The 13,409-nt window shown below is 44.1% G+C and overlaps 1 protein-coding gene across 3 annotated transcripts in view; it reads left to right on the forward strand.

Annotated features, from left to right (window-relative positions):
• LOC137383913 (cleavage and polyadenylation specificity factor subunit 7-like) overlaps positions 1-13,409 on the forward strand; it is a 124,561-nt gene that overhangs the window by 34,839 nt on the left and 76,313 nt on the right. For all 3 annotated transcript variants that reach the window (XM_068057300.1, XM_068057299.1, XM_068057298.1), the window contains exons 6-7: positions 223-547; positions 12,539-12,621. In XM_068057300.1, the coding sequence (XP_067913401.1) occupies positions 223-547; positions 12,539-12,621 (408 nt within the window). The remainder of the gene's footprint in view (positions 1-222; positions 548-12,538; positions 12,622-13,409) is intronic.

Here is a 13,409-nt window from a genome sequence, read left to right on the forward strand (position 1 = left end):
TAACAAATCATGATGGAGTTAAAGCAAATTAATTTTTAAACATTTTGATATTGTAACATAACTGTCAGGTGAGATTGACTTTCAGTGCCAGGTGCCACGAATGCACTATATCTAACCTGTGATCTGTAGTTGTGGAAAGGTAATTCAATTTATTTGTATATCAAATCAGAGAGTTTTCACATAAGCATAACTCTTCATTTAAAAATCTTCATTCAATGACAGGGGATTCAACTGTTGAAGATGAAACCTCTTCACCGTTCCAGCAGCCACCAATAATACAACCCACTTCAGCCTTTGAAGCTCAACTGCAGTATGGTTGTATACCACCTTTTCCCTTTCTTTTGTTACACGGCCTAATTTCGTTGGCACATATGAATGTCCCTGTTCCAGTTCTTCGTGGACATGGACAAAGTCATACATCACGAGCTGCTTGTGTTGATCCTATGACATTCATAACACCAACAAACACCAGTATTTCTGTCTTGAATAGTAACAGGATTCCTGCTGTATATAATACATGCTATAAGGATTGCAGATTACCAGGAAGGTGAGAATTTGGATGCTATTTTTGTCAAATTTGTTTATCACGTAACATTTTTACAGAACCGAATTCATGAAAAGCTGGAGGGCATTGTAGTTTTCAAATATAATTTTCATGCAATTACAGAACTGTTTTCTGTCCAGTTGTTGAAAAAATTCTGCATAAACTCAAGATTTTATAAATTGTGAAATATTCAAGTTCGAGACATGAGCTGATTTAGCATGGAATGGCTCCTGTTCATGCGCGTATTTCGTTTTTGTCAAAATGAGTTGTGTGCGTGGTGAACCTCAGTTATGGTCAGAATAGCTTTATAACAGTTGGGCCAGTGCTTGATAGGTTGATGCTCAGCCAAAGTTTGATCAGTTTACAAAACAATAAGGAACACAAACCATGCTCTTCAAAATACAGAAAAGGATGACCTGTTTGTATTGAGACTTGTTTTTATGTGTTCGTTTAATATAATTGTAAGCATAGTCATTTCCTAATATTTATCAGCTATCTAAATTTGAAGAAAAGCTTGGGAATATATTAAATTCTATTTCCTCACACCAATTGCAATATGTTCCTGAAGTCTGCTTCAGTGAAAGCAACGATGGAGAATCATGGAATCTCACGGTCCCAACATTTTTCCCATATTGCTGCAAATGAGTCCTCTTCACATACATGCTGCAGACAGGTCAAGAAAGATGAGGCAGAGTTTACTTTTGTCACGGTCACTTTTTATTTCATGAGATGTAGGCATCGCTGATGAGGCCAGTATTTGTTGCGCCCACCCCCCAAAATTGACCTTGACCACTGAGTGGCTTGTTAGCCCATTACAGAGGGCAGTTCAGAGTCAACCACATTGTTGTGGGTGTGGAATTATATTTAGGGCAGATTTCCTTCCCTGAAGGGTGTTAGTGAACCAGATCGATTTTTACAACAATCAACAGTAGTTTCATGGCACCATTAATGAGAGTAGCTTTCAATTCCAGATTTTTATTTAATAGAATTTAAATTTCACCAGCTGCCATGGTGGGATTTGAACCCATATCCCAGGATATTATCCTGGGTCTCTGAATTGCTAGTCCAGTGACATTATCATTATGCCACCACCATCCCCATAGGATGTCATTTGTGACTGAGAGCCATTTTGGTACTGTGGCAGGGGCGAACACCTGATTGGAGGGATTCAAATGTGTAGTTCTGCGCAAGATGGGAATGGATTTGGGGGGGGGTGGGGGTTAGGAGGGCAACAACATGTTCAAGCACTTGAGAGGAATGGGAAATTGGAGATGGGGCAGTAGTTTTCAAGGATGGGGGGTCAAGGGTTGTCTTTTTATTCAGGAGAGATGTTATGATGGCACATTAAAAGGAGAGCGGGACAACACCTAAAGAGTGAATTACTAACATGGAGACCAGGAATGGAAATTGGGTGGCCAGCAGGTTAGTGGGAATAGGGTCGAAGGAGAAGGAGGTTGGTCTCCTGCTCAAAATGAGCTCAGAGAGGGTATAAGGGAAGATAGAAGAGAAACCAGAGAAAGATGCAAGTTCAGAGCGAGGGTAGAAGGGAACTTTAAAGAAAGTTTGACCCAGTGGGCTAGTGGAAGGAAGGGTCATGGCATTGGAGGTGTAGTGAGAATGCTTGCCCTTGACATCAAGGCAACATTTGACCAAGTATTGCATCAAGGAGCCCTCGCAAAACTCGAGTCAATGGAATTCAGGGGGAAAACTCTGTCTGGTTGGAGTCGTACCTAGCGCAAAGGAAGATGGTTGTGGTTGTTGGAGGTCAGTCATCTCAGTCCTAGGACATCACTGCAGGAGTTGCTCAGGGTAATGTCCTCAGCCCAACCATCTTCAGCTGCTTCTTCAATGATCTTCCTTCAATTGTAAGGTCAGAAGTGGGGATGTTCACTGCACAATGTTCAGCACCATTCATGATTTCTCAGATACTGAAGCAGTCCATGTAGAAATGCAGCAGGACCTGGATAATATCCAGGCTTGGGCTGATAAGTAACGTTCGTGCCACACTAGTGCCAGGCAATGAAACAACTCCGGGAATATAACCATTGACATTCAATTGCATTACCATTGTTGAATCCCCCACTGTCAACTTCCTGGGGGTTACCATTGACCAGAAAATGAACTGGAGTAGCCATATAAATACCTTGGCTACAAGAGCAGGTCAGAGGCTAGGAATCCTGTGGTGTGTAACGCACCACCTGACTCTCCAGAGCCTGTCCACCATCTACATGGCACAAGTCAGGAGTGTGATGGAATACTCTCCACGTGTCTGGACGGGTGCAGCTCCAACAACACTCCAGAAACTTGATGCCATCCAGGACAAAGCAGCCCTCTTGCTTGGCACCCCATCCACAAACATTCACTCCCTCAACCACCGACGTACAGCACTGGCAGCATTGTGTACCATCTACAATAGAACATAGAACATTACAGCGCAGTACAGGCCCTTCGGCCCTCGATGTTGTGCCGACCTGTGAAACCATCTGACCTAAACTATTCCATTTTCATCCATATGTCTATCCAATGACCACTTAAATGCCCTTAAAGTTGGCGAGTCTACTACTGTTGTAGGCAGGGCGTTCCACGCCCCTACTACTCTGAGTAAAGAAACTACCTCTGACATCTGTCCTATATCTATCACCCCTCAACTTAAAGCTATGCCCCCTCGTGTTTGCCATCACCATCCGAGGAAAAGGACTCTCACTATCCACCCTATCTAACCCTCTGATTATCTTATGTCTCTATTAAGTCACCTCTCCTCCTCCTTCTCTCTAACGAAAACAACCTCAAGTCCCTCAGCCTTTCCTCGTAAGACCTTCCCTCCATACCAGGCAACATCCTAGTAAATCTCCTCTGCACCCTTTCCAAAGCTTCCACATCCTTCCTATAATGCGGTGACCAGAACTGCACGCAATCCTCCAGGTGCGGCCGCACCAGAGTTTTGTACAGCTGCAGCATGACCTCGTGGCTCCGAAACTCGATCCCCCTACTAATAAAAGCTAACGCACCATATGCCTTCTTAACAGCCCTATTAACCTGGGTGGCAACTTTCAGGGATTTATGTACCTGGACACCAAGATCTCTCTGCTCATCTACACTACCAAGAATCTTCCCATTAGCCCAGTACTCTGCATTCCTGTTACTCCTTCCAAAGTGAATCACCTCACACTTCTCCGCATTAAACTCCATTTGCCATCTCTCAGCCCAGCTCTGCAGCCTATCTATGTCCCTCTGTAACCTACAACATCCTTCGGCACTATCCACAACTCCACCGACCTTCGTGTCATCCGCAAATTTACTAACCCACCCTTCTACACCCTCATCCAGGTCATTTATAAAAATGACAAACAGCAGTGGCCCCAAAATAGATCCTTGCGGTACACCACTAGTAACTAAACTCCAGGATGAACATTTGCCATCAACCACCACCCTCTGTCTTCTTTCAGCTAGCCAATTTCTGATCCAAAGCACTAAGTCACCTTCAATTCCATACTTCCGTATTTTCTGCAATAGCCTACCGTGGGGAACCTTATCAAATGCCTTACTGAAATCCATATACTCCACATCCACTGCTTTACCCTCATCCACCTGTTTGGTCACCTTCTCAAAAAAAACTCAATAAGGTTTGTGAGGCACGACCTACCCTTCACAAAACCGTGCTGACTATCGCAAATGAACTTATTCTTTTCAAGATGATTATAAATCCTATCTCTCATAACCTTTTCCAACATTTTACCCACAACCGAAGTAAGGCTCACAGGTCTATAATTACCAGGGCTGTCTCTACTCCCCTTCTTGAACAAGGGGACAACATTTGCTATCCTCCAGTCTTCCAGCACTATTCCTGTCGACAGTGAAGACATAAAGATCAAGGACAAAGGCTCTGCAATCTCCTCCCTGGCTTCCCAGAGAATCCTAGGATAAATCCCATCTGGCCCAGGGGACTTATCTATTTTCATACTTTCCAAAATTGCTAACACCTCCTCCTTGTGAACCTCAATCCCATCTAGCCTAGTAGTCTGTATCTCAGTATTCTCCTCGACAACATTTTCTTTCTCTGCTGTAAATACTGACGGAAAATATTCATTTAACGCTTCCCCTATCTCCTCTGATTCCACACACAACTTCCCACTACTATCCTTGATTGGCCCTGTTCTAACTCTTATCATTCTTTTATTCCTGATATACCTATAGAAAGCCTTAGGGTTTTCCTTGATCTTATCCGCCAATGACTTCTCGTGTCCTCTCCTCTCTCTTCTAAGCTCTCCCTTTAGATCCTTCCTGGCTAGCTTGTAACTCTCAAGCGCCCTAACTGAGCCTTCACGTCTCATCCTAACATAAGCCGCCGCCTTCCTCTTGACAAGCGCTTTAACTTCTTTAGTAAACCACGGCTCCCTTGCTCGACAACTTCCTCCCTGCCTGACAGGTACATACTGATCAAGGACACGCAGTAGCTGCTCCTTGAATAAGCTCCACATTTCGATTGTGCCCATCCCCTGCAGTTTCCTTCCCCATCCTACGCATCCTAAATCTTGCCTAATCGCATCATAATTTCCTTTCCCCCAGCTATAATTCTTGCCTTGCGGTATATACCTGTCCCTGCCCATCGCTAAGGTAAACCTAACCGAATTGTGATCACTATCACCAAAGTGCTCACCTACATCTAAATCTAACACCTGTCTGGGTTCATTACCCAGTACCAAATCCAATGTGGCATCGCCCCTGGTTGGCCTGTCTACATACTGTGTCAGAAAACCCTCCTGCACACACTGGACAAAAACTGACCCATCTAAAGTACTCGAACTATAGTATTTCCAGTCAATATTTGGAAAGTTAAAGTCCCCCATAACAACTACCCTGTTACTCTCGCTCCTGTCGAGAATCATCTTCGCTATCCTTTCCTCTACATCTCTGGAACTATTCGGAGGTCTATAGAAAACTCCCAACAGGGTGACCTCTCCTCTCCTGTTTCTAACCTCGGCCCATACTACCTCAGTAGACGAGTCCTCAAACGTCCTTTCTGCCGCTGTAATACTTTCCTTGATTAACAATGCCACACCCCCCCCTCTTTTACCATCTTCTCTGTTCTTACTGAAACATCTAAATCCCGGAACCTGTAACATCCATTCCTGTCCCCGCTCTACCCATGTCTCCGAAATGGCCACAACATCGAGATCCCAGGTCCCAACCCATGCTGCAAGCTCACCCACCTTATTCCGGATGCTCCTGGCGTTGAAGTAGACACACTTTAAACCAAGTTCTTGCTTGCCAGTGCCCTCTTGCGTCCTTGTAACCTTATCCCTGATGACCTCACTACTCTCAACATCCTGTACACTGGAACTACAATTTAGGTTCCCATCCCCCTGCTGAATTAGTTTAAACCCCCCCCCGAAGAGCACTAGCAAATCTCCTCCCCCCCAGGATATTGGTACCCCTCTGGTCCAGGTGAAGACCATCCTGTTTGTAGAGGTCCCACCTACCCCAGAAAGAGCCCTAATTATCCAGGAAACCAAAACCCTCCCTCCTACACCATCCCTGCAGCCACATGTTCAACTCCTCTCTCTCCCTATTCCCCGCTTCGCTAGCACGTGGCACGGGCAACAACCCAGAGATAACAACTCTGGTTGTTCTCGCTCTAAGCTTCCACCCTAGCTCCCTGAATTTCTGCCTTAAATCCCCATCTCTCTTCCTACCTATGTCGTTGGTGCCTATGTGGACCACGACTTGGGGCTGCTCCCCCTCCCCCTTAAAGATCCCAAAAACACTATCCGAGACATCTCGAACCCTGGCACCTGGGAGGCAACACACCAACCGTGAGTGTCTCTCGTTCCCACAGAACCTCCTATCTGTTCCCCTAACTATGGAGTCCCCAATGACTAATGCTCTGCTCCTCTTCCCCCTTCCCTTCTGAGCAACAGGGACAGACTCTGCGCCAGAGACCTGTACCCCATTGCTTTCCCCTGGTAAGTCGTCCCCCCCCAACAGTATCCAAAACGGTATACCCGTTGTTGAGGGAAACGGTCACAGGGGATCCCTGCACTGTCTGCTGGTTCCCTCTCCTTCCCCTGACGGTAACCCATCTACCTACTTCTTTTACCTGAAGTGTGACTGCCTCCCTATAACTCCTCTCAATAACCCCCTCCGCCTCCCGAATGATCCGAAGTTCATCCAGCTCCAGTTCTCTAACGCGGTTCTCGAGGAGCTGGAGTTGGGTGCACTTCCCGCAGATGCAGTCAGCAGGGACACTCTTGGTGACCCTTACCTCCCATATTCTGCAGGAGGAACATTCAACTGCCTTACCTTCCATTCCCACTATTCTCAATTCCCAACAAATCTACTGAAAACCAAAAAAAAAGTCAAAACTTGTTAGCTTCGCAATCCGATGGACAGAACTTTTTTTTTGGTTAGAGGAGGAGGATGGGTGGGAGACACTACCCGAGTAGTGTTTCGGGTAAAGCAACCGCCCAAATATGTAACCTCACTTACCCAGCAGTCCTGCGTGCACTCCGCCTATACACGAGAAAAGCTCTGCTCCCGCTGTTCTCTCTCTCTCTCTCTCTCTCTCTCTCTCTATCTCTCTCTATCTCTCTCTCTCTCTCTATCTCTCTCTCTCTCTCTCTCTCTCTCTCTCTATCTCTCTATCTCTCTATCTCTCTATCTCTCTATCTCTCTCTCTCCCGATTTCTTGGCGCGCTTTTCAAAGCTCTGCTCCCGCTGTTCACTCTCTCTCTCTGATGCAATGCACCAAGACTCCTTAGACAGCACCTTCCAAAACCGTGCCCTTTACCACCTCGAAGGACAAGGGCAGCAGTTGAATGGCAACACCACCACCTGCAAGTTCCCCCTCCAAGCCACACGCCATCCTGACTTGGAACTATATTGCCGTTCCTTCGCTGTCGCTGGATCAAAATCCTGCAGTTCCCTTCCCAACAGCACTGTTGGTGTACCTACCCACATGGACTGCAGCGGTTCAAGAAGGCAGCTCACTACCACCTTCTCGAGGGCAATTAGAAATGGGCAATAAATTCTGGCCTAGCCAGCGATGCCCACATCCCAGGAACGAATAAAAAAAAAAATAAGCCAATCGGATGGTCTCGACCTTGGTGACAAAGAAGTCCATAAACCCTTTGCCTTATTGTTGGAGGTGCTGGGGGAAGAGGGGTTTTAAGGAAGGTTTAGCATGACTTTTTTGTTTAATTCAATTCCCCTACTTACAAAGTCAAGTATCCCATATGCTTTCTTAACTGCCTTATGAACTTGCCCTGCCACTTTTAATGATTTTGTGGATATGTACCCCAATGTCCCTCTGCTCTTGCACCCCCTTAAATATATAATTTAGATTATGCTACCTCTCCATTTTCATCAGAGTGCATCACTTCACACTTACCCACATAAACTGGCATCTGCCATATGTTTGCCAATTTCGCCAGGGTGTCTGAAGTCTGCTGCTATCTTGCTTACTGTTTTACAGTATTACCAAATTTTGTAAAATCCACCAACTTTTAAATTGTGTTCCTGATGCCCAGGTCCAAGTTATTTAATATACAACAAGAAAAGCATGGTTTTAATACTGATCACAAGGGGACCCCACTGCATACTTCTTTCCAGTGAGAAAATATTCATTCATCACTACTCTCTGCCTGCTACCCTTCAGCCAATTATGTCCTCAAGTTACCACCATCCCTTTAATACCATGTGCTTCTATTTTCTGAATAAGTCTGTAATGTACTTTATAAAATACCTTTTAGAAGTCCTTGTATACAACATCTTCTGCACAAACTTCTTCAACAGTCTGTTACTTGAGCAAAGAACTTAATCAGGTTAGCAGACACTGTTTGCCTCTTAATAAATCCATGCTAGCTGTCCCTTTAGTAACTCCTACTTCTCCAAGTGAGAATTAATTTTGTTTGTGACCGTGATCTCTAGTTTTTGCACCACTGATGTTGGACTAACTGGCTTGTAGTTACCAAGTTTATCCCTCTCTCCATTTTTGAACAGGGGTGTAATATTTGCAGTCCTCTGGTATAACTGCAGTTTTCACTTTTTTTCCCCCCAACTTCAAGTATTGCTCCAAGTTTTGCTAGGCTGCCTTAACATCACTGCTTATTTCTGTTCTGCATGCATTACTTCTTTCAATCCAGTTTCATATTAAACCTCCGACTTTTCCCCTGACCACTTCCTTGTCACTTCTCTCCTGAAGATGGCGGCTCATACTGGTGTGCAATTCTGCCTTTATGGCATAGGAAACCATTCAACCCATCAAGTTCATGCTGGTTGGCTGCAAGAGTAGCTCAGTTAGTCCCAATCCCCTGCCCTTCCCCCATGGCCCTGAAAATTTTATCTCTTCAGATAATTATCCAATTCCTTTTTGAAAGCCACAATTGAATCTGGCTGTACCACATACTCAGGCAGTGCATCTCAGGTCCTAACCACTCACTGTACTTAAAAAAAAGAAAAAAGAAAAGTGTTACCATTTGCCTTAAATTGGTGTCCTCTGGTTCTTGACCCTTTTGATGATGGGAACAGTTTCTGTCTGCGTACTGTCTAGGCCCCTAATGGATTTGGACAGCTCTATCAAATCTCTTCTCTGCCTTTTTGAGGAGAATGGCCCCAGCCTCTCCAATCTATCCATGTAACTGAAGTACCTTATCCTTGGAACTATTGTCATAAATCTTTTCTGCACCCTATCCAATACCTTCACATCCTTCCTATAGTGTGGTGCCCAGAATTAAGTGCACTATGTCAGTTGAGACCAAACTAGTATTTCATAAAGATTCACCATAACTTCCTTGTTTTTGTACTCCCTATTTATAAAGCCCAGGATCCTATGTGCCTTATTAACTGCTTTTTCAGCCTGCCCTGTCATCTTTAGTAATTAGTGCGCAAATACCCCCAGGTTCTCTGCTCCTGCACCCCTTTTAGAATTGTATCCTTTAGTTTTAGATTGCCTTTCCCCTTTTTACCTCCCAAAATGCATCACTTCACACATCTCCTCCATTAAATTTCATCTGCCACTTGTCCACCCATTCCACCAGTCTATCTGTCCTCTTCAATTCTATCACTATCCTCCAGTTCACAATACTTCTGAGTTTTATGTCATCAGCAAATTTTGAAATTGTGCCCTGTACACCTAAGTCATTAATCTTTCTCAAGAAAAGCAGTGGTCCTAGTACCAACCCCCTGTCACTCAACCAACTTCGTATCCATGCTTCCATTGTCCCTTTTGTTCCATGGGCTTCAACTTTGCTGACAAGCCTATTATGTGGCACTTTATCAAATGCCTTTTGGAGGTATGATGCACCTCATCAATATCTCTGTTACTCCATCAAGAAACTCAAGTTAGCTAAACACAGTTTGGCTTCAACAAATCCATACTGATTTTCCTTAATTAATCCACCCTTGTCCAAGTGACTTAACGTTGTTCTGAATTATTGTTTCTAAAAGTTTTCCCACCACCAACATTAAACTGACTGACTTGTAGTTGCTGGCTTTATCCTTGCAACCTATTTTGAACAAATTGCAATTCCCCATTACCCTGGCAATACCATCCTGCCGAAGGAGTGTTGGAACATTATGGCCATTACCTCTGCAGCTTCCACCCTTACTTCCTTCAGTACCCTTGGATGCACCTCATCCAGTCCTGGCATCTTATCAAAAGTACAGCCAGCCTTTCTATTATCGCTTCTTTATCAATTTTTAGCCTATCCAGTATCTCTATTTACTTCCTCCTTCACTATGATTTTGGCAGCTTCATCTTCCTTGGAAAAGACAGATGCAGAGTACTCATTTAGTACCTTACCCATGCCCTCTCCGAGCATAGTTCCCCTTTTTTGTCCCTAAGGCTCCACCTTCCTCTTGCTACCTTTTTACTGTATATGTGCCTATAGAAGACTTTTGGGGTCTTGTACTCTCTCTCTTTTGCCTCTCATTTTCTTTTTTTCCCTGCCCCTCTGAACTATCTATATTCAGCCTCTTTCTCACTTGTATTATCTGTCATATGCACTGTTTTCCTGCTTCACCTTACTCTATCGCTTTTGTCATCCAGGGAGCTCTGACTTTGGTTGCCTTACCATTTCCCCCTGACTGTAGCTGAACCATCTCCTCTTTAAAGGCAGTCCATTGTTTAAGTTTTGCTTGCTAATCTTTCATTCCCAATTAGCTAGGATACGTCTGTTCTTAACTGACTGAAATGGGCTCTCCTACAATGAAGTATTTTTTTATTCCAGATTGATCCTTTTATCTTTATTCCATAGCCAACCTAAACCTTGTAGCACTATGATCACTATCCCCTAAATGTTCCCCTACTGATGCTTGATCCACTTGACCTACCTCGTTCTCCAGAACCAGATCGAGCACTGCCGCATTCCTCGTTGGGTCAGAAACATTTTAATGAAAATTTTGTGAATACTTCAGAGACTCTTCTCCCTTTCCTCCCTTTACACTATTGCTATCCCAGTTTATATTATAATAAAGTCACCCATTAACACTACTGCGTAGTTCTTGCACCTCTTTGTAATTTTCCTGTAAATTTGTTCCTCCCTCTTTCCCATTGGTAGGCGGCTGACAGAATTCACCCAGTAGTGTAATGGCACTTTTTATTGTTTCTTACCTCGAACCAAATAGATTCTGTCTTTGACCACTCCCCTCTTTCCAGCACTGTAATATTCTCAATCAACACCTCTCATCCTTTCTTTCCAGAACATTTAGTATCGAGCAATACTTAGTACCCAGTCCTGCCCCTTTTTTGAGCCAGGTCTCTGTTATCGCCGCATCATATTCCCATGTGGCTATTGCCACCTGCAGCTTAAAGGCCTGCTACCCGACCCGAACCCGATGGGACCCAACAACATGTCGGGGTCGGGCCGCTCTTCCGGGTTCGGCCTTTGGGCCCGGATCGGGGGGGACACAGTACGGTAAGTGTTAAAAGTTTAAAAACTTAACTGACCTGCGAGTCTGGGACGTCAAGCAGAGAAACTGAGTCTGCGCAGTGAGCTATGCTCGTGCTGCAGCTTCCGGCAGATTGGGAGTTGGAAGGAAACATTGCGGTGGGTGGCTCGGGCTGGGTTGTGCTCAGGTCCACTGTGGTTCCATCGGGTTCGGTCTTTTTTTTTTGCGACTTGAGCAGTCCTTTACTGCAGCTGACCAACCTTATTTACCACACTCTATACGTGCACTGTAAACCTGAATTAGAACTTGCAGTGTTTCGTCTTAGTCTGACCCCACCTAATACCTTACTATTTCTTACTCTAGTGATATCTGTTTCTCCCAATCTTTTCTACACCTTGTTTATCCTTTCTAATTCTCCATCCTAGTTTCCATCCCCCTGCCAAGTTGGTTTAAACTATCAGATCAGCGCTATATTCTGGCCCTGTTGAGGTGCAACCCGTCCAGCCTGTACTGGTCCCTATGTCCCAGGAATCTAAAGCCCTCCCTCCTGCATCATCTCTCCAGCCATGCATTCCTCTGCTGTATCCTATTTCTATACGCACTAGTGCGTGGCACAGCGAGTAATCCAAAAATTACTACCTTTGCTAGTCGTCATCTCAGCGCTCTCAAATCTGCTTGCAGGACTTCACCCCTCTTTTTGTACTGATGTCATTGGTACCAATATGGAGCATGACCTCTGGCTGTTTACCCTCCCCTCTGAGTGCTCTGCAGCTGCTCGATGACATCTTTGACCCTGGCATTGGGGAGGCAATATACTGTCCTGGATTCACATCTGCAGCCTCAGAAATGCCTGCGCTGAAAGTACAGCACATCGTAGTGGAAACTCCGGACGATATAGTTATTGACCCACAGTGTTCAGTAAGATCTTAGCTGGGAAGCGTATCTTACAACTTTAAAATGGAGTTTTGAAATTTTTCTGGAGTTTTGAAACTTTTCTAGCGTTTTGATGGAAGTTTACCTTGCATCTTCTGTCTGTCATATCATACACTCTGCTACAAATTGAACTGATCGTTTTAGCAAGTAAAAACAAGATCATTTGATTTACAGGGAAATAGGTTTTCCAGGGACACTACAAAGCAAGAAGGAGCATTTAAAAGGAGCTGCTTCAACCAATAATGATGGGAGCAAAGGTAAGTGTTAAATGCAATAACTAAATATTAACCTAGCTGTTCTATAACATTTGAAGTTACTTCAATTAATAATGTGAACAAATGTACTTGCATGTGGACTACAAAGCAAGGTAGAATTGTCAAGGGTGTGCTTGCCCTTTGAAACCCTTCTATTCGTAAGATTTAAAAAAAAAAAAATAATTCATACCTTTTTAGTCTTTTCACTAATTCCCCAAACTCTTTTTTGATATAGGATCACTGTTAAGCTGAACATCTGTTAATTGCCTTTGTTATGGGTAGGGAAAGGAAGTCAAGTGGAATGAGAAATCAGTAGACATTCAAAAGAGGCAGCCAGCAAAGGGCCACCAATAAGTTGATGAGGGGAAAAAAATAGAATGAGTGTAAACTAGCAGCAATATAAAAACAGATTGTAAGAACTTTGAAAAGTACGTAAAAAGGAAGAGAGTAGCTTAAGTAGGTGTTGGTTCCTTATAGACAGGAGAAATCATCATATGGAATGAGGAAATGGCAGAGCCATTGAACATATATTATGTCTGTCTTAACAGCAGAGGGCACGAGTTCCATACCAGAAATGGGCCATAACCTAGGGATTAAAGAGTGAGGAAATCAAGGAAATTGATATCAGATGAGAAAAAGTATTGGAGAAATTTGAGGGACTAAAATCTGAAAAGTCCCTGGGACCAGATAGCCTACACCCTAGGGTTCTAAAGAGCTAGCTGCAGAGATGGTGGATGTGCTAGCTATGATTTTTCCAGAATTCCTTAGATTCAGGAATGGCCCCATTGGCA

Source organism: Heterodontus francisci, chromosome 25, assembly GCF_036365525.1.
Source record: "Heterodontus francisci isolate sHetFra1 chromosome 25, sHetFra1.hap1, whole genome shotgun sequence".
In the NCBI taxonomy this organism is placed as follows: domain Eukaryota; kingdom Metazoa; phylum Chordata; class Chondrichthyes; order Heterodontiformes; family Heterodontidae; genus Heterodontus; species Heterodontus francisci.